This window comes from Nipponia nippon, unplaced genomic scaffold, assembly GCF_047370975.1.
Source record: "Nipponia nippon isolate SJK-2023a ecotype South Korea unplaced genomic scaffold, ASM4737097v1 scaffold_5, whole genome shotgun sequence".
NCBI lineage: Eukaryota > Metazoa > Chordata > Aves > Pelecaniformes > Threskiornithidae > Nipponia > Nipponia nippon.
This window is the reverse complement of record NW_028262369.1, coordinates 7,463,776-7,485,057: the sequence shown is the minus strand read 5'-3', so window position 1 is coordinate 7,485,057 and position 21,282 is coordinate 7,463,776. Positions and strand designations below refer to the sequence as shown.

At 51.4% G+C, this 21,282-nt stretch overlaps 1 protein-coding gene across 7 annotated transcripts in view; it reads left to right on the top strand.

The window, feature by feature from the left end:
- The first annotated feature begins 2,029 nt into the window (after positions 1-2,029).
- RHBDF1 (rhomboid 5 homolog 1) overlaps positions 2,030-21,282 on the top strand; it is a 40,275-nt gene continuing 21,022 nt past the window's right edge. For 3 of the 7 annotated variants that reach the window (XM_087734592.1, XM_087734587.1, XM_087734586.1), the window contains exons 1-2: positions 2,124-2,142; positions 20,398-20,539. In XM_087734592.1, the coding sequence (XP_087590718.1) occupies positions 2,126-2,142; positions 20,398-20,539 (159 nt within the window). In that variant the 5' untranslated portion in view covers positions 2,124-2,125. Of the gene's footprint in view, positions 2,143-2,811; positions 3,074-3,724; positions 3,744-20,397; positions 20,540-21,282 lie in introns of those variants that run through there. The other 4 variants (XR_015699287.1, XM_087734588.1, XM_087734590.1 and 1 more) reach the window with 4 other exon arrangements.

Below are 21,282 nucleotides of genomic sequence, written 5' to 3'. Positions count from 1 at the left end.
TCTGTGTTATTAATCCTCCCCAGAAGAAATCCCAGGCCTTTCTGGACCTCTTCCCTGTTTGCTAGGACAGCTGCCAGGGCCGCGCCGCTGCTTCATGTCAGCACAGGAGGCACTGCAAAGCCCGTGTATTTCCAGAAGGCAAGGGGAGCTCTGCTTTCCCTGAGGAGGCTGCAATATGATGCTCTCCGCTGTGCTTGCCGGATACTGGGATGCTTTCTTGGCCTACACCCTGAACAAAACAGGTCAAAATCAAACAATCTGTCTAGATAACTGGCAATCCAGATAAAAATAGATCTCTGTGTTCCTGGTGTGTCCCAACTGTCTTCACATAACTGTTAGGCAACACACGCACGCAAGCTGTAAGAAGGTAAAGGAAAGGGGAAAAGGAGCGTTGCATGGCTCCCCAGTGCCACGTGTCCAGCGGTGGCCATAAGCACATGCCAACACCACCATTTGCCTACTTGGATGTATAATCAATATACAGTGCAGCCCGATTTAATACGTGATGACACAGGATCAGTGCTCCAAGAGGCATTGCATTTGTGCATGCAGGAGGGAGAACCGTGTGGTGCTGACGAAGACGAGGTATTGAACAAACATGGGAAGTATGTGGCTGTTCTGCACCGCTCCTGGCCGGTGCAGACCCTCCAGTGCCTGGCTGTAAGCGGGCAGGTATGTGGCTCGCCTGGCTTTGCAGGAGCAGTTTAAGCGAGCTGCAGCAGTACAAGTGCTGCACTTCACATATTGATGGATATTTATTTTGCCGGGTCTTAACCACGTCTTGTGGCAAGATCACAGTTTCTCATGGGTTTCAAGCAGAAGGGAGGAAATTCCAGTTTCCAGCAGAGAAGAACGAAGCAAATTCATGTAATCACATGTTCACGTTAAACATAACAAGCACCAGAAGAGAGCTGTCCTTCAGCTGGTTCTCGGAGGCCACGTTTCAACCAGAAGTACTCCCTGCAAGCATTCATGAGGGAGAAAACAAACAAGGCTGTCGGGCTGGATGACCTGCTCAGGACCAGGGCTGCTGGGTGACACTTGGCTCTGCTTCCCGCTCTCGCAGCCTACAAATGTCCCCTCAACACCAAACTGCTGCTGTGCACCCGCTCATGCTCGAGAGAGCAGCAGTCAGAAGCTGGCCTGAAGTCACCCTACCCTATGTATTTTAGGCTGATAGGACTCCGTGCACTGAAGGAGAAACACGCTGGGTGGTGATGGGAGCAAGGAGAGCGTATTCTTGACCAAGAGGGTAGACTTCATCTACCTAAGCGCAGATGCCTGCGGTTGTGTAAAAAAATCCTACCCCACAGACCCGGGGGGTCTGGGCAGGGAAGCACTGGGGAAGCAAGAGCTTGTGGGATGGGGTTAGCAGTGCTCTCTGCAAGAGTGTTATACAGGAGCGAGAAATCACGTTTTGGTGAAAGAGCTTTGTTTTTCTTGCAAAATGCACGTACTGTTGGCAGGAGGCTAAGAAAGAGCAGGGGTGGGTCAGAGTCACACTCTGGCTCCAGAGCGTTCCTCCTGGGAGGTGCTGAAGGGCCTGCGAGTTCATCTCTGCTCTGTTACGTTACTGGACACTTCTTTTCCTTGTTTATGTGGTAGAAACATCTGAAAATAATTTGTGCCTATTAAGCTTCATGAAGCTTTGAGGCCAGTCCGGGTTCTGCATGCAATTTGGTCTCCACCTCAGCCAGGACTATCTGGGGCTGATCTGTGTTTGTTCATTAGCTAATGAGACGCAATGTAGTTAGCAGGGCTCTCTGGGGGGCTGCCTTCGAAGCACGGCTGCCGTTGCTGTGTGTGGGCACGCAGGGGTGGGTGCGGTACCGATGAGCTCACCCTTCGCAGGGAGCGCCGGTGGCTCTCCCGCTCGTCTGTCGCTCTCGCATGCAGGTTGGCAGGGAAGATGCAGTAAGATGGCAAGGAATATGTGCCCCCTCAGTTATTACTAATATAAAAAGCCCCCGCAGCTGTGGGTTGGGGACCTGCTGAAGAGGGATGTGCATGCTGCAGGTCTTGCTGGAGCTCTAGCAAACCTCTGTGTGAGCAGTACGTGCTGACCGATGCTCTGGAGAGGACGGATGGAGAAATCTTCAGCAACGATCCCAGGACAAAGGCGAGGATGGCTGAGCAATCAAGGTGGGAGGATGCCATCCAAAGTGGGAAATGTTTAAGCTGGGAGGAAAGAAACAGCTTAGGGAAGGGGCGATCCCCTAACCATGTGGATGGAGGTGTGAAGAACTTGATGGGAACCACAGGACGGGGTGGGGGGAAGAGGCAAGGAGCAGGTAAAGGACAGTGAAACGGCAGGAGCGAGGTGACTGGGAGCAGCCACGCTGCCCTGGGAGACTCGGGGCTCCCCAGGCCCGGCAGCGGGGCCGGGGCAGGGCTGGCAGCGGGGCCGGGGCAGGCCCGGCCGGGGCCTGGCAGCTCAGCCGTGCTGTCCCCTCCGCTGAACGTGACCCCCGGCCCCGGGGCTCCCCACACGGGGATCACCCCAGCTCCCCCCGGGCACAGCTGCTGCCAGAGCCGGGCGCTCCGGGGAAGCGGCGGCGGCGGCGGCGGGAGCACCCCGCGGGCCCGGGGCTAACGGAACCCGGAGTTAAACCGAGCCACCGCAGCTCGGCTGGGGGCCGGCGGCCGCAGGCCCGAAGGGCGATGCCCACCCCCGAGGCGGACCACCGAAAACACGGCGGGGAGGCGGGGGCTCCAGGCCCGGGGCCGCGGGGGCCGCGCTGCGGGGGCCGCGGGCGGGCCGGTGGCTTCCGCCCGGCTGGGCGCATTCCTGCACCGTGAGTCAGGGCGGCGGCGCGGCGGGATGCGTCGTCCCGCGGCCGCGGGCGCTGGCAGCTCCCCGGCGGGACTCAGGCCGCCGTACCCGGCTCGGTTCCCATCTCCCATTTGCATGCCGCGGCTGTGAATGGCGTGCCCGGCCGGCCGGCCCCTGGCACGGGGGAGGAGTCTCCGCGCCCTACGCGGGCCGAGCTCGGAGGCGCCGGTCCCTTAAGCCGCACTGGGGGGCGGCCCGACCCGAGCGGCGGCTGGCCGCTGCGCTTCGCCCGCCTTCGCGGTGAGTGGGGACCGAGGGGCCGGGGTGACGGCGGTGGTGGGGGGACCGCGGGTCCGGGCGGGGGCTGCCCCGGGGCAGGGCGCACACGTGAGTTGCGGGCTCCGGGCTCCGTCCCGTCCCGCGGCCCGGCCGCCTCAGCCGCGGCTCGGCAGCCCCCTGCTGGCGGCCCGACCGTGAGGGGCAGCCCCGCCGTTCGCCGAGGGCCGTTCCCTGCCCGGCTGAGGCGGCGCGGGCCGCGCCGCCTCAGCCGGGCAGGGAACGGCCCTCGGCGGATCGCGGGGCAAGGCCGGCGCCAGCTGCGGGGCCCGACCCCTGTCAGCAGGGAGAAGCCCTCTGGAAATGGCCCCCCGCCGGGCACCCGCCTTCGGTGCCTCAGGTGGGAGCCCGGCCCCGTCAGCGACAGGCAGAAGTGGCAGCGTCGGACCCGTGTGGATCCGGGGTCCGGCTCGTCCGCGGTTCTTCGGTGACCCCGGTGCTTTCGGCCGTGGGGAAGGTGCGCGTTCCTGGCTCCTTTCAGCCGATCCAAGTCCACGCTGGAGCTGAAAGGCCCCTCCACCGCCATCGCTTGCCACGCGTTCCCACCCACCCTCCCCTGATGCTGGCACCGGTGTTCCGGCAGCCACTTTCTGCGCTGATCTGGTGGAAAACGTATCGCTTTTTACACGTAAAGGTTCGTTTTCCTCTGGATCGAGTCCCTGAACTCTTTTCACACTGTGCCCCGCTGTCACGAAGCGGGGGATCACAGCAGCCCAACGCAAGCCTGGTTAAAGCTTTTGCAGGATCGCACCCCCAGCGCCGAGTCCTTTGGGACCTGTCCTCCCCCCGTCGTGGCCCACACACACTTAACTCGCCCTGCTGTGCCAAAGCGACCCTCCTGCTTTTCTCTCACATAACTCAGGGGAGGGGAGCGGCAGCACAGACGCGTTTTGTCCCGTGCTGGAGCGTTCCTTGTGCACAACTTGGTTCTCTTGCAGGTTGGCCTCGCGTCGGGGTGCGCAGCGTTGGTCAGGGATGTCTCCAGGCCGGGTCTCGGAGCGAGCAGGGAGTTGTTTCCTTTCTTCCTGTTTTTGTCCCCATGGCTGCTAATTTCCTCTGGGAAGAAAGCTGTGCATTCTGCAGTAAAGGAAAAAATAGTCACACGTCATGGGAAGGGACAAGGCAGTAAAGCTGAAGGCGCTTCTGAATGAAGCACGGGACGAGGAGGGAGTGCAGGGTGTTAACAGCAGTAACGCTGATAGAGCAGCAGAGGCAAGTAGCTGCCCTTGCGTGGTGAACACAGGTGTAGAAAGGGTCTGCGTGGGACAAGCTGGGGAGCAGACCCTTGGAAGGAGAATTGGATCTCCACTCCAGTACGTGGGTATATGTTGCTCTCCAGCTTTTCTGTCTCAGTGGTGCAGGGTTTGCAAGAAGAGGTAACACGTGTTAGATTGGCTGATATAGTTGGAAGAAACAGATGAACTTTCAGATACTTCCTTCCTTCAAGATTTGATTGTTAAAAGGACTTTACGAAAGGCCTTGCATGCCTTAAAGCTTGTCTGCCTTTTTTTAACCCTCTGTTGCTCTAATAACAGCTATCCTCCCTCCCTCCTGTGTCTTTAGGTCCTTGTGGCTACTGCTGGGCAGCCCAGGTCTCTGCTGTCTGTGTGCGGGCTTGTGGAGAGCCCGTGCCATTCCTGAGCGGGGACCCTGCCAGCCTCCCAAGAGGTGCTGTGGATTTGGAACAGGGGAACGAGCTTCGTTACGGTCTCTGCGCTCATCAGTCCTGACCCCCCCCCCCCCCCCCCCGAAGGCAGCAGCTCTCACGTGTGGCCATGTGTCAACGGTGTGCCTGCTCCTGTGCCTTCCCATGAAAGGAAGTTAACGCTGTGCAGTGTACAAGCAACTCCCACAAAACTAGTTCTGCTCTGGGACTTCCCATGACAGGCCTTTTTTCTTTCTTTTTTTTTTTTTTTTTTTTTAAGCAATATGCTTGCAAGAGATCTGCCTACAAACTGGCTTTTCAGGTTCTGGGGAAAGCCATGGGCTGGCCCCGGTCTCAGGAATGTCTTGCTCTGTGCTGGGTAGGCTTCAGCCAGGGTGCCGAGCTTTAGATGTGGAGAGCGCTGCTTGCCTGCAGAGCAGAGCAGGCACCTCTGCTCCAGCAAGCTTGTCCTTCCCGCGGCTTGGTGCTGAGAGCGCATGGCCCTGACGTGTCACCTCGGTCAGGAGTTACATCCCTCAGAGAGGGCCAGCGCCTCGTCACCGGACTTGGCAGATGGCTTGTTTCACTTTCGCGGTGGGGACTGCAGTGAGGCTGCAGCTGAGCGAGGTCGCGGGGCAGGAATAGGAATTCCTTTTGGGGTCATCAGTCCTGTTCCTCTGGGATCCAGCCCCGGAGAGTAGCCAGCAAGTCCCAGCACGCTCCCCTGAAAGAGGCAGGGTCTGCTGAGTGTGGTGCGATAGGACAGTTTATTCTGGGCACGCAGCCCACATGCTCAGATATAATTAGTAAAGACTTGATTCCATTCAGCGTGTCAGATCTCTCTGCAGTGCAAACTAAAGCCTGGTTAGTGCCGGAGATGGGCAACATGACCAGGAATCCTGGGTTGTTTTCTTCTTCCATTCAGTGCATCCAGCAAAAAGGTTGGCAGAGCACCCCGTGTGCTCCTGGGGATGTTGCCTGCTGAGTGGGACTGGCTGTCAGCTGAAGATCCTGACATTTCTCTATCTGTATCTCTAGAGCTTTTATCCAGCAGAATAGTCTTTGATAAGATTCTTCCCTTGTGGTTGCTGCTTTTCTTCCTTAGTTATCTCTGGAGGCTTTGGCGTCCTGTGGAGACCATGCGCCCTTCTTGGAGGTTCCAGCATTAATTGTGACCCAACACGACACTTCTATTAATTGCTGTTCCTGCAGCCCCCCTTGCCTGTTGCCAGTATATGACCCATTTCAGTAGAAATACTTAAAACTCAAGGATGGGTTCCTTCCTTCACATTTTCCCTGGACTCAGACGTGGATTAGTTTCCTTTCTTTTCAGCTGCAGAGGTGCTGGGCCCCAAGTCTAACTTCATCATCATCTAGTTGGAACAAAACAGACAGGAATGTGCAGATCTGGCACTGTTATTGTAAGGTTGCTTCCCTGCTGCTGGTTTCCTACCTGCTGTAGTTTTAAGTAACTCGCAGAACGTATGTGTTGCCTGCTTGCTCGGAGAGCCGTGTTGCATCCTCTCTGCTGAGGGTGTGACACAGTCTCAGCTTGCGCTGTGGGAGCTGCAACCTGAATTTAGTGGGAGTTGTGTCTGGGTCATGGCTAGAACGTCCCAGTGCTGCTGGAGAGTAGGGTGAAGATGGTCTCTTTCCTCAGAGGAGGAGAAGCCCTGGTGTCCAGGGTCATGCAGGTAGTTGTCTCCCCAGTGGTGGGGTTTTTTTTAGCTTTGTGGTTGGTTGGTTTGGTGGGTTTTTTTGGTCTTTTTGCTTGCTTATTTGTTGCCTTGTTCAGAACTAGCAGACGAACCAGTTGAACTGAATGGACATCAGGATCTGTTGCTTACTCCCTTAGTGTCCAGTGACTCCCCTCTGAGGTCAGCACCCACTATGCAAGTAACAGAAAAATATTTAGGAAGGGACAATCCCAGCCCTGCAGCTATTAGTCCCAAGAGATTAGGGAGGCAACAGGCAAGATTTAACCTTGGAAGGAAATGGATCTGTTAGCGTTTCCCATGGCTGTGCTGGTAGCCCTATTTCCGTGTCCTTGAAGGACCCGAAACCAATTTGGTGTGTGGTGGGTGCTCTTGCCATCCAGGCCTGCTTGCACGGAGTTGTAAGGACCCTCACCTCCAGCACGGGGAAGGCAAGGCTTGCCTGCCAGCCTCTGTTTTCCCAGGCAGGCTTGACTGTGCCATCGGGAAGGTCTAGGGGCAGCCCTGAGAGAGTGAGGTTTCCACAGGGAGTGGTGGGAATCGTGTCTGTGCTGAGACTGCCTATTGTCGTGTCCTTGTTAACTGAACTTCAGGGATTTCTGATTGCTTGCTCCTTTTTTTGGTCTTGCTCATCTAGCTGCTGTCCAGGACTGGTTGGAGCCCACTTCAGATCACATCTCTTGTTTCGGTCCATGCTGCTGTAGGAATGAGGAAGTGTTTTTTTTTAATGTGTGTTGGGATGATGCCACAACGAGCAAATTAGTAGCTGAGTTTTTGAAGAAATCATCCAAACTATGGTCAAATCCTTTTGAATAACAAACAGTGGGTCTTTGCTACTTGGTGAAGGTGGAGAGCTTATTCTTCATGTTAACCTTAACTGCTAAATCTCCTAAAGCTATAGAGTGCAAGTGTCATTGGTTGTGTGCTCTGTTTGCTGCAGAGACAGCAAATGTGAGATTGACATAAGGCTTGTTCTTGCTGAAATTTCCTTTGGGTGCACTCTTTAACTATGTAGATACACCATTTGTTTCAAATATAATTAAAGCTATTTTTTGCATACTAGAGAAATGTTAGAACTATCATGATACAGACCTGAGCAGCGGATATGTTCTCAAATTCTGGGGCCTTTAGCAACAAACAGACCTTGCCTTAGTAATCAGAGCATCTCTAAAGCGCAGAGATTATTAAAGGAAATGTAATTTCTTCTCAGTGAACTAAGAAGTAGCATTGCAAAATAGTTCCCTGGCACAGTACAGCCTTCCCAGGGGCAGAAGAGATATCAAGACATGCCCGATCTTGCCTTTTCTGGAAAGCCTACCTTTGCTGCCTCCTCCCCTTCCTGTTTCCACTTCACTGAGAGACAGCCCCTTGCTCTGCTGGTCAGCAGCAATCCCTGCTTTGAAGGTTTTTTTTTTTTCTTTAAAAAGGAACAATCCGTATGAGGTCATCCTGAAGCTGTGCAGGATGCTGCTTTTACTGTTCTACAGGTCCGGCACTTACAGGGCTTTGATTCAGTGAAAGTTACAACAGCTTGAATTTTAAAATCTTGAGGGCTTAGATGGCTAGGTTGACAAATACAGCTTCCCTGTTTCAGGAGTTACTGCCCTGTAGCAATCAGCACATGGGAGATAGGTTTCTCTGTCGCTTGAATTCAAAGCCCAGTGCTTTAAAGTGAACTGCAGAAGACAGCAGGCTGTGAGTTGTTTTGCCAAAAAGTGGGAGCATACCTTCCTTTTCTCTGACTGCTCTGGGACTGTAATTTCAGGGAGAACAGTGAGAGAGAACGTGCCATTCACTCAGATTGAAGAAGTGTGGTTCACTTAGATTATTAATTTTTTTTGCTAAAACAAAGTTAGAATTATGGTTATTTCTATTTGCGTTATAAATCAGTTGGTGCATTGGGCACACATGAACGTACACATGCGTACACACACCTGCAGAGCAAGACAAGCTCTTTCTGCCACTGCTTTCCAATTAGACAAAGTAGGAGATGGTGTGTGGCCGACTGCCGAACACTAGCAAGAGTAGAAATTAGAGCATCAGAGCGGCAGGCTAGCTCTCCTGTGTCCCTGGCTAAATCAGCTAACGCTTAGGAAGAGCAGCTCGAGCCGAACCAGCTCTGCTTCGAGTCCTTGGCTGCATAATTGTTCTTTTGAAGGCTCTCCATTGGGCCTCATTGCTGTGGGCACTGCTGGTGGATGCAGGCTTGTTCTCTCGCTTCTATCCAGGTGAAGAGAACTGTGGTCGTGTTGGAGAAAGCAGGTGTGTGATGGTGAGTGAGAATGCTCTGAATTTCAAAGGAACATGCGAAGAAAGCTGGCCTGACTGGCTCAGATGCAGGCTTCCATCCTTCCTGAGTGTAAAGTCTGTCTTCTGGTGGCTCCAGCGTTTGTTATTGTTATTTCCTCTAAGATTTTTTTAGGTTGCTATTCAGCATGGTTTTATATAACTTTCCATAGGAAATGTTGTCATTTGCGGCAGTTTTGATCTCATTTGCCAGTGAGGCATTTTTATTTAGCACAACAAACAGTGATTCTTAGCTGCTTTTAGTACCGAGAGCCTTTGCCATAGAGGTTGGGTGGCTTCTGGTCTAACATAATTTTTGGTTTGGAGTATTGTAATCATTCTAGGAGAGGTTGCTAGTTTTGTCCGTTGCTTTTCCATCAATTGTTTATTGATGTCATATTTTCTAAATTAACAATGTTATATAATCACTAAAAGGCATTACCAAGAAAATTGCTCTTGAGGTGGGTGCACAGACAGCAGCTGTTCCAAAAGCAACCAGAGCCAGTGTTTACTGCTGTCTTCAGAGTCGTACCAGTGCTGTGTTCCTAGCTTTCCTTGTGTCCCGAGCCCTTACGGTACTTGTGATGAATATGAGAGCTGGTAGAAAAAAAATTACAAATGCAGAATTTCAGTGAGAAATGATACCTTTGTTAAAATGCAGTGGTAGGATTTTGTTGGCTTTGTCTTTTGTTTTCTGATGTGGAGTCATGGCCGTGCTGACAAAAGCATTTTTGTGAATCTTACCTTGCTGTATAATCGAGGTGATAACTGTGTCCATGGTACTTGTGGATCAGCCCGTACTTTACAGTGCATCTGTTTTACTAGTAATGAAGATAAATCTGGAACAGGGTTTTCTGGAGCCCCATTGCATCATTGCAATGAGTTATATGTGTACTAAAATAGTTTCTGTGATCACTCTTTCCTGCTTCTTTGTTAACGAGGAGCTCTGGTGACGCTGAAGAACGTGTAGACCCAGGCAGAGTACTGAAACAACTGGGCTTTGAGGCTGCCGGGGACCCCAGACCGAAGGGCTCTGCTGGCTCAGCGTGGGCACTGCTAACCAATGGGCAGCTGTGGTTGCCTTTGAAAAGGGTTCAAGAACAAGGCTTGCCTAGATGATTCTTCCTCTGGATGCACTTCCACTGTTGGCAGTCTGTTGTTTATAATAGGAATTACTAATATTTGAGTTGTTAATGTGATTATACTTGTTATCCATTCCGGCTATGTTCGCTGTGGCACCGGACCAGCGGTAGTATCCTGGCTTCCTGCATAGGCATGCTGAGATGCATCAGCTATCAGGTAGCTGGTAACAGATCTAGGTGGAAACCAGCTCCTTTTGAGGACCAGGCAGTGCTGCGTCTACTGGCTTCCCTAAGGAATGGGAGTGCTGGTCAGTGCTGGTTTCTTGCCCCCCGTGTTTGATGCACTGTTGCTAGAGCTATTAGCAGATATCGTCATCATTCCATCCTTAGATGTAGCCTATAAGTGGCATGCTATGACCAGAGTATTAGGATGTGGCTGCTGGAAATGTGGCTGTTGCATGTGGTGGCAGGCTGGTGTCTTCTGTGCAAAGCTGCAAGGTGTGTTCGTGGAGAAGCACAAACAGGATGAAGACACCAAAGTACTCCAGAAGGTTTGCCACTGCTCCCCCCTCTTTGTTGGTTATGTTTTATGCTCAGACTGTTCCCCTTGCTGGTTTCTAGGTAGGTTGTAGATGGCTCTGTATTGGGTTTACTCTAGGAGGTGGAGTTGGGTGCTGATTGCTCATCACCTGGGCCCTGCGTGGGCTCTGGGGTGCAGGCGTGCTGGCTGGTGCTGTGAACCTGCTTCTGTCATCTGGGTCACACGTCTCCTGTACCTGGCTCCCTTCCACCTAGTTGTTTTGTGGGTGCCACAGGCCATAGGTGAGCAGGAGAAACTCATCCCTTGGGAACCCTTCTATGGAAGCTCCCCGTGCGTGAGGCTCTAGAGAAATCTGTGGATGGTTTGGATGTTTTCCCATCTAATGACCCCACCAAAAATTCACTCTGCCTCTGGTGATATAGTAGTATTTGATTCCTGCTGCACTCAACACCTGCACTGAGGGCACTTCTCAGAAGAGCATTTAAGCCTGAAGAGATGCAGAACCCACCACCTCCCTTGTGATAATTGTTACCTTCCCACAGTGCTACAAGTGTGAGTTTTTGTCCATGTTTTCACGGGCGCTTTAAACTGTGCTGCCTTGAGAAGCAGTCCAGTCATCTGGCTCCAGCTGCTCTTTTTGTTCCTGCTTCTTCCCCTTTCCTTCTGCTGGCACAAGTGTTTGTGGAGCCATGTGGTGACTTGGATCAGGGAAGGAGCTTGGGCTGGAACAAACCGTTTTCTTTGCTGAGCTAATGTGGGTCGGTTCCCAGTGTGGATCACCCAACAGCTGCGGGGATGCTCGTGCCAGCACAAGGAGAGGGGCAACACAGAGGGCTGGGGGCACTGCTTCTTCTGTTGGCTTGCACCTCTTTCAAGTGGCCGTGACACCTTTATAGTTTTAATTTTGAGCGTTGGCTTCTGTGTTCTTGTTACTATTTTGCCTTTTGTCTGCTGCAGCAAAGGGACCTCGAAGATCAGAGTCTGTTGCCTGTGTGGATGTTTGCAGGTTGCAGTTGGGGCCATGTTTTAACCTGTATTTGGAGAAGTTCACCTACAGATCTGGAGACTAACAGGAATCAGAAAAGTTTTTTGAGCTCCCTGTTTTTCCTCTCTCTTCTGTATGAGGGCACCAGACCTGGATACCCTTCAGGTCCCATGTGAAGCTGCTTTGAAAGCTCTTAATGCTGGTGTTCCAGTAGGAGCTCATTTATGGTTGATTTCCATCATGACCTGTGTCTTTTTCTGAAAATCAAGAAACTCAGTTGCTCAAAGGGACATCAGATCTGCTTTCCTGATCATGGGATTGGCTCACATACATTCAGACTTCACTGGCAGATATTTTTATTACCTATATTTAAAACCCTCTGGCTCTGTATATAGCTGAGCCTTCTCCAAGTTCAGGGGGTCCCAGCTGAAGCTTTGCACTCTCGGTGTGCCTCTTGCATACCAGCATCATTCTCCAGGGCTTTGGATGAAATCCAGACCCTTGGGTTTTTTTCCAAGGTAGCTTCCTGTTTCCTGCCTAGGGGTCTGCCTGGCCTCTTCCAAGCCAGGAAGTTTCCACTGGTATTTCTCAGCTAATTAAATTAAGTGGTTCACGGCGAGATCCCTCAGCTCTGCCTTGGTTGCTTGGGTAGTTGCAGAAGTTAAAGACCTTCCCCGTAGCATTCACCGCACCTTGGTGGGTTCCTGCTGGCGCAGCTCTGGGGTGGTGCTTGCGTGCTGCTTGTCCATGATCTACTTGCACACTGGTTTTATAGCCACCTGCTCAAGTGTGTAGCTCCTGTTCTAGCTCTTTCTAGAGTGCTGGTTGAAAAGAAAACTCTCAGGAGGAAGACTGTGTGCCTTTTAATTCACTCTCTACAAGGCAAAGGCCTCTGTTCCATTGGAGCTTGTGCAAAAGCTTTCGCTGCCCCAGATCCATTTCTTCCACGTTCAACTTTGACATAAAGTTTAAAAGACAGTTTGGGTAGGGACAGGCCTTTCCGATGTGCCACACTGGCCTGCAGGAAAGCTATGTCTTTTAATAAGAGGTTGGCTATACCCCAGTTCTCCTGTCTGGTCCCTCTTCAGCGGAGAGTGCAGGGGCTCAGTGTGCTGCATGCATATTGGTGGGGGCAAATGCTGTTCCCCAAGCGCTGATCTGCAAGGCTGGGGGTGGAGGAGCACTGTCACATCGGCAGGGGACAAAGGCTTGGGCTGTAGTTTGATGTTTCAGCTAAGCTGCTGTTGTGCCGAGTTATCACTGAATAGGCTGGTTCCTTCCTCTCTCAGGTTGCACAGAGCTTATCGGAAAATGTCTGAGCCTCTTCAGGATGTCAGATCAACAGGAAATAATTTAGTAGGGTTAGGTTTGTGCTGGTAAAACACCTTAAAGTGGCTCACTGGAGTAAAGCAAGGCTGCTCTTTGGGTAGCAACTAGCTGTCAGATTGGTTTGCTTGCAAGCAGAAGGCAGGGCCTTGGGGAACTGTTGCCTGCATGATGTGGTGCAGGCTGTTGTAGGCAGCATCAGTCCCTACCAGCACTCAAGCACAGCTTGTGCATGGCAGAGGGCGGCGAGAGGGGCAGTGGGCAGTGTGTGGGAATGGTAGTCATGCCAGCTCCCTGCTGCGCAGGGCTAGAAGGGCAGTGTGTCTGCCTAGCTCGCTGCCAGGCTTGTGCTCGGAGGTGCCTGGATTGCTCAGACCCCAGCTTCTGCTTGTCAGCGTGTGAGTCTGCAAAGCCTTACGGCATCTCCTCCGAGCTCGGCAGCGAGGGTCGGGAGAGCGGGAGAGCCCTGCACAGGGCCGCTGCCAGGGGAATGCTGATGGCCTTGTTTCATTTCTGAGGTAGTTTCTTGGGGTGGGACATGGTGGTGGTCTCAGCCGAAGCCTGGGTGTTGCTGTGCCCTCGACAGCTTTCCCCAAGAGTGCAGGGTCACAGGCCTGTTCCACCTTCCCCGTCCCTGCCTGCCCTCAGCCCCTCCATCTGGCTTGTTTTAAAGGTCTGGCTTGCGTCTGGTATTTGAGATATTATTTGTAACTTGTTGGGTCTGATCCATGCTAGATGGTTTTATTGGCAGCCACGAGACCGAAACCCCACTGCTCCTCTTCTCCTTGGACTTCCTGCCTTTTCCCTGCTGTGCCAGCAGTAAATCCTTCTGGAGGGAGAGGCACAGCCAGGAGCCCGCTGTCTCCCTGGCTCGCTCTGTCTGGAGAACACATTTAGGATCCCGGTTTCTTTGCTGTTTCTCCACCTGGATGCCTGCCAGTGTGCCTCAACCAGGATAGCTGCATGGGCAGACCCCTTCAGGTACATGGGAGTTGCCTGGGACTCTGCATAGCAGGCACTGCAAATACAGCTGTTGCAGTGATGGGGGTTTGAAAAATGGAGGAAAACAGCTGGAGGCTGACCATGGGATGTGGTGATCGGATTGCAGCGGAATAGCCCCAGTGTCGGTTACCTCCTGGGGGTGTCTGTAAGAACACGCACACGCTGTGCTGGAGAGAAGCAGTGTTGTTGCAAAAAGCAGATGATGTGTGTTTCTGTGGTAAGGTTGAATGAAGTTGGTTTTTTTGTTTTGTTTTGTTTTGTTTTTTCATTTGAAATGTTTTTGGGAAAAAAACAGCTTTATTTTAAATGGGAATGTTGGTAAAATGGAAATTTTGGAAGAAGAGATCAACATGGGAATAGCTTCAGTTGTCTGTTCAAATGGAAGGATAGTCGGTCTTTTGAAATAACTGTGCAAATCTCTGAATGTATTTGAGATGCCTGTCAATTTTAGGTGCATGCTCAGGCTTCTGTACAAGGCTTTTCCTTCTCTGTTTGGGTTGGTGGATTTCACTAAGCAGCTTTTCTTGATCATGTGCCAACTTCTGGAATTTAATGCACTCTCCCTCTTTCTTCGCCTGACCCACAGCACACTGGATTTGGCTTTCATTCTGGTACTCTGACCTTGCTTTGGCATGGAGCTTTTGAAGATGACTTTCCCAGACTATCTGCGATATACAAGATTTTTCTTTTGTTTGCTTATTTTAATTGAAATTGACTTTATTAATAATTTTTGTGCTGCTGCCACAGTTGTACATGCAGCCGATCGGTTAGAAGCTAGATTTACAAATGCTCTGCGTTCAGCCCACGTGCTGGAGAGGAGTTTGTGTTTCTGGATTCCTCCGTTTTGTGATGCTGAGGGAACGGCTTCTGAGTGGACTGAGCAGTGCAGGCGGTGGCACCAGGACTGGGACTGTGCCAGCACTGGGAGGAGAAGGCCAGGCAGGTACTGGGCCATTCCACCTCTTCCCAGTCTCTTCAGACAGTCTCCTTACCCATGTCTCCAATGGCTCTTACGTGGTTTTGGTAATAGCGGAGACTTCTCTCTTGGTGCCACTTGCTGGAATCGCTATCCTGACGGTTTACAAAAGTTGAGTTTCAAGCCCCAATGACAGTTTGCAAAAGCTTGAAAGCATGAACATTTCCACCTACCCAGGATGAAGATATTTAGCTGATGTCTAGGTTGGTGGAGCATTTTCTAGACTTTGGGAGACACTGCAAACCACAAACACAGGTGAGAGGTCTGGAACAGCTCCTGTCCAAGGAGTGAGCAGCTGGATGTGGATCCCGCTGTGTTTGTGGGAAGAGGATGGTAGGAAGGGCATGGAAGAGATCTGCAGAGTCAGGATTGGCATGGAGAAAGAGGATAGGGAAAAGCTGTTCTCTCTTCTAGCCCAAGAGCTGCGGGGCATCAAGTGAACCCAGGAAGTGGCAGGTTTAGAGACAAACTGAAGAAGGTGGCTTGTCACACAGCACGTGTTTCAGCTGTGGAGCTCTTTGTCATGTGCAGTTATGAATACTAAAAGTTTGCTTGGACTAAAAAATGAGTTGGATCAATTCTGGAAGAAAAATCCTTGGGTGGATATGGAGATGGATACAGAACCATTAAATGCAAAGACATCTCTGGCACAGGAAGCCTCCGAGTTATTCATAGCACATGCCATGACTGTCCTGGGAGATACGACTGTCGAGTGATGCTGTACTCTGTACCCATTGCCAGGCATCCTCTGTTGGAAATGAGATACTGGCTTTAGACGGACACTTGGCCTGACCTTGCATGGCTGTGCTGTGTATGTTCCTATCCTGCTGCTGTCGGTGACCTCTTGAAAACACTTATTAGGGCAGTACTGAGAGATTGGGACCGAGGATATGGGACCGTTCAAATGAAATACGTGTCAATGCAGTCAACTTTGAAACAAAGCCCATTGGCCCGACCAGATACATGGACACTGTATCGTGAAACACTAGCCCCTAAAAATCATCAACGGGTTAGTGTGAAACTCAGCATGTGCTTTTAGTGCAGTGCTGAGACAGAAGTTAGTGATGGCAGCACTTTGAGTGAGGACTAGGTGTAATACGGGGTGTTACCTGCCTTGCAAAGACTTATGTTCAACCATCCAGCTGTACTTCTATGTACACAGCTATACATCTATGTACAGCTAGTCTATACGTCTTTGTATACAGCTGGATCCACATTCAGTCTCACCGTTAACCTCCTGGAGACCTGCCTCTTGTGCCCATACCCCAGTCTCTTTTGTGCCCTGGGTCAGAGGCAGTTGACTGACTTGTGCTGCGGCCACGTATTCACAGTGTGCAGAGAACCAGGCCCTGCTAGGGCCAGCGCTGCAAGCTACATCTTACCTGTTTGTAAGGTTTATTCTTGGCCACTCCAGATGGACACAGGTAGCTGGGAATGCTGAGCAGCTCTGCCTGCAGTGCACCCTTTAGTGAACATTTTAGTAAGTAAAAAAGGTCAAACTGGTAGAAGAATTTGCTCCTGAGTTAAGAGTGTTAAGACTCTGTTTGCAGTCACCCTTGAAACTCACCTGGTTTTTAAGTATAAGTGCACTTATACAATTATTATATATGCATTTTGATGCTTTGCTATTTAAAGAACTCTTTAACTGCTGAAGTTGGGAGAAAGCAGTCTATTGCTCAGTCAGCTACGCGAATTTCATCTTGAGATCTTCTTCTTGCCTAAAGTACAAAGTTGATTCAACTTTGAGGATAATCATAAGGCCAGGGGCTTGATCCCGTGTGTGTGCATGCTCTGTCCTCCTCTTTGCATGTGGCGTGTGTGCACACCACTGGAGATCCCCATGCAAAGGTTGCAGTGAAGCCAGCGTGATGGATACATGGACACCCCTGTCTGTGGCAATTTAGGAAGGGGGACTGAAAACAGATTTCATTGGAAAGTCTTTCAGGGAGCGTAGCGTTGTTGTGGTAGCTTTTGGGCAATACAGGAGTGATTCATTCACTGTCTTCCTGGCTTGGCCTCACTGTTTGATAAAGCTGCAAATCTTAGACGTGTGTATGCTTTACACCCACAGCACCTGCTCTCAAAGGCAGCTCTGTAGGTGGACAGGAAGGAAGCTGAGTGATGTCTTCTCATTGAAGAGATGCTGGGGAAAGAAGAGCTGCTAGTTCAGAAGCTCTGAATTTGCCCTTGAAGGCACAGAAGGGAGGCTCTTGAGTTGTGTCACGAGGGGCATGTGTGAAATAGGTTGTGTTTGGTCATACCAGAGTGATGGCTCTGTCCCTCTTGGCTGGTCTCTGATTAGAGCATCTCGGGAAGACCTGGTATTCATGATCCTCATGGGTAAATGCTGGAGCTCTTTGCCTTGCACCAAGGGAGTTTTTCAGGTATGAGAAATCTGCTTTGCTTTCTGACCTCACCATGAAGACAAGTTTGCCCGTTTTGATGCGAGACTGAAAGCTATCTTGTAGCAGATTTACCCTTACCAAGAGCAGGCAGGAGTTCCCCTAATACTCTCACTATTCTCATCTTATAGGAAGTTAGAACAGATGCATTTAGTCACCCCTGCGGCTAGGGGTGGAGGGAAGGAAGGAATTGTGTCTCTCTAACGTACGGCACTGTGTCTGTGCACACAGGACCGTGGTGCATGTACAAAGGGCATGTCTGTACAGGCTACATCATGAATTCCCAGACTCTTGGGGGCCTGTGGTATTTGCTGAAACCCAACCTTCATCCACCTACAGCTGAGTCCTCCCTTTCTGTCGTTCCGGCTCAGCTGAGCACAGCACTCCTGGCAGCCAGCCCAGTTTGCGTGACTGAGCTAGCAGCTGGTCGTCAGCTCCTTTTAGATGAGATTCTCTTCTCCTAACCCAATCCAGATCATCCCCCACTCCCTTTTGTTGACCTATTTCCCTCCCCGCCTTGTATCTTTTGCAATGGTAAGCTTCAGTGTTTGTGCAGCTCCCTTTCCAGAGCAGCTGCAGTGAGCTGTGGGAATATGGTGGAAATGCCATGAAAGGCAGCGCGTGTTTCAGAGAACTAGTGCCTAATTTAGGTTGGGAGGGACCTTTGCAGGTTGTCTGGCTCAGCCGCTGTGCAAGGCAAGGATAATTCAGGCTGCTCAGGACCTCATTTAGTCGAGTGCCAAATGTCTCCAAGGGTGGAGGTCCCTCTGCGTCTGGTCCTGTCCTAGGACTTGGCCACCCTCAAGGAAGAATCCTTGCATATTAAACTCAATGTGCATGTAAAAGAAATTGACTGTGTTAACGTTGTAAGAGCACTGAGTTTTAATCCAAATAGAGACCTTTTCTCCTACTTCCTTTCAAATCATGTGTGCCTGCTAAGTTAACTGGATGCTTATTCCATCTGTCTGCCATGGTGGGGGAAGAGGCTGGGACTCTTAATTTTTTTTGTCCCCTATGGGATCTGTGGCCTAGGACAACACAAGGAGGGAGCTGGGAGGGAGTTGGATCTGTTGTCCCATTCAGCACACGTGCTTCCCACTGCTAGCTTGTGGTTGCGTGTGTGCTAGGAGAGGAAGAAATACGGGCTTGTAGAATAGCTTGGGTTGGAAGGTACCTGTGGAGGTATCTGAGCTGATCTCCCTCCGATTAAATCTGTTTTCTTTGTTGTTTCTCTGAGTGTGCACAGTAAAGTTAAGTGCTCTGCCAGGGTCGCATGGTCCCTGTCACACTGCATGCAACCTAAACAGGAGGATAAAGTGGCAGCATAGTAGAGTGGGGAAGATGACAGCGACTCACTCTGGTTACTTTGGCGTTTTGGTAACACAGCGTTTTTTATATAAATACTATATCATTATTATTTATGTATGAAAACCACTCAGTTCAGGATTAGTGCCAGTTCTCTAACATTCATGCTATACTTGTATTTCTCTGTGCACTGTGTTGTGTTTCTAGAAAATGACTACATTTAAAAGAGATTAGAACCAGCAATGAGAAATGGCCACTTGCTAATTGCTAAGTAGTAGTTAGGTAGGAAAGTGTGGTGCTCGGCTTTGGGCAGGCAAGGGTGCCTGTGTGAATCACAAGCTGTTTTTAGTGGGAGGTCAGTGGCTTTTGGTACTGCAGTTACTTAGCTGGTTGGACTGGATCCAGATCTCACTGAGATTTAATTCATGACTGGTTCTTAAGGAATCTGGATGTCACAGTAGTCTCAGCAAAAATCTTGGTGGGAGGCGACTCTCAAACTTGTGACTGCGTCTCTGGCACCTGGCTCGAGGTCCTGCGGGCCTTAGAAACGCACCGTGTCCTCCAAGTGTCTGGTCCTGGCTGACCAGCGCGGACACAAGCTGTGACACCTGAACCCTCACGAGGAGTTTGGGAAGTATGGGTTTTATGACAGGGAGGTCCTGCTTCACTAACCTGGTCTCCTTCTGTGTCAAGGTGACCTGCTTAGTGGATGAGGGGAAGGCTGTGGATGTTGTCTACTTGGACTTTAGTAAGGCCTTTGACACTGTCTCCCACAGCATTCTCCTGGAGAAGCTGGCTGCTCATGGCTTGGATAAGTGCGCTCTGCGGTGGGTTAAAAACTGGCTGGACGGCCGAGCCCAGAGAGTGGTGGTGAATGGAGTCAAATCCAGTTGGCGGCCGGTCACGAGTGGTGTTCCCCAGGGCTCAGTACTGGGGCTGGTCCTGTTCAATATCTTCATTGATGATCTGGATGAGGGGATTGAGTGCACCCTCAGTAAGTTTGCAGATGACACCAAGTTGGGTGGAAGTGTCGATCTGCTGGAGGGTAGGAAGGCCCTGCAGAGGGACCTGGCCAGGCTGGATCGTTGGGCCGGGGCCAACTGTATGAGGTTCAACAAGGCTCAGTGCCGGGTCCTGCACTTGGGTCACAACAACCCCATGCAACGCTACAGGCTGGGGGAGGAGTGGCTGCAGAGCTGCCTGGAGGAAAAGGACCTGGGGGTGTTGGTTGACAGCCGCCTGAACATGAGCCAGCAGTGTGCTCAGGTGGCCAAGAGGGCCAATGGCATCCTGGCTTGTATCAGGAATAGTGTGGCCAGCAGGACCAGGGAGGTGATAGTGCCCCTGTACTTGGCACTGGTGAGGCCGCACCTCGGGTACTGTGTTCAGGTACAGTTTGGGCCCCTCACTCCAAGAAGGACATCGAGGTGCTGGAGCGTGTCCAGAGAAGGGCAACGAAGCTGGTGAAGGGTCTGGAGCACAAGTCTTGTGAGGAGCAGCTGAGGGAGCTGGGGTTGTTTGGTTTGGAGAAGAGGAGGCTGAGGGGAGACCTTATTGCTCTGTACAACTACCTGAAAGGAGGTTGTAGCGAGGTGGGGGTTGGTCTCTTCTCCCAAGTAACAAGTGATAGGACGAGAGGAAATGGCCTCAAGCTGCAGTAGGAGAGATTTAGGTTGGATATTGGGAAAAACTTCTTCACCGAAAGGGCAGTCAGGCACTGGAACAGGCTGCCCAGGGAGGTGGTTGAGTCTCCATCCCTGGAGGTATTTAAAAGTCAGGTAGACGTGGTGCTTGAGGACATGGTTTAGTGGTGGACTTGGCAGTGCTGGGTTAACGGTTGGACTCAATGATCTTAAGCGTCTTTTCCAACCTTAATGATTCTATGATTCTAAGTCATCCAACGTGGGTCTTGGGTCCCATCAGTCTCAGCCTGGAGGAAGGCACTCTGCTCGGCCCTGCTGGCATGTACCATGTCAGGGATGAGCCTGGCCCCCTCCTGACTGTGATTTCTCCCCTCTCCTAGGCCTGAGGACAAACGTGGGACGATGTCGGAGGCGCGACACGACAGCACGAGCAGTTTACAGCGGAAGAAGCCACCATGGTTAAAACTGGACATCCCGGTACCGGCGCCCGTGCCAGTGCCAGAAGAGCCCCAGCCTGTGCAGGTACAGAGGCTGGGGGCAGGAGGGAGGGTCTGCGGAGCCGTGGAGGGGGTGTGCAGAGCCCTACTGCGCTGAGAGCATGCCTGTGCCCGTGGACTCTGGCAGTCCTGGCTGAGAGAAAGGCAGCGTGTGATGGCAGGTCACGAGGCCATGTGAGAAGGGGCAGAGCCATTGGGTAAATTTATGATTGGTAATTAACTTCCCCTTGAAGGCGATGTGGGAGGGATGAAGGTGGGTTGCTGATGTGCTGAGATCGGTGGATGTGACTGGATATGGGGATTGTGAAAAGCGTCCTGGCTGGGGGATATGGGAGTGAGGTATTCAAACAAGCATTTTTTAAGGGGACTGGAGGAATGAAGGGCTTCTAGACAAACATGAAGGCCTGGAAGTGCCAGAGCTCGTGCTGAAATGAGCAGGGAATGAATCTGGCTTATGAATAGCCGAGGTAATGACAGGCTTTCGTCAGCAACAGCAGAGAAAAAACATTTACTGGCAACACAAAGCTGTTACTAGCATGAGGAACATAAGAAGATCATGTGGGATGAGAAATAAGTAACACTGAAGAGTGGTGAAGTAGAGATGGGGTGATAGGTTAATAGGAACTGTGCAAAGTATGAGAATAAAACATCTGTATTTGTGCTGGGAATAGGGAGAATAACAGGAATTTCTGCTACAAGGTGGCAACAACTCTCACGTACGGGTGAGACATGGGTAGGATGATTCCTGGCTGCTCGTGTGACCTTACT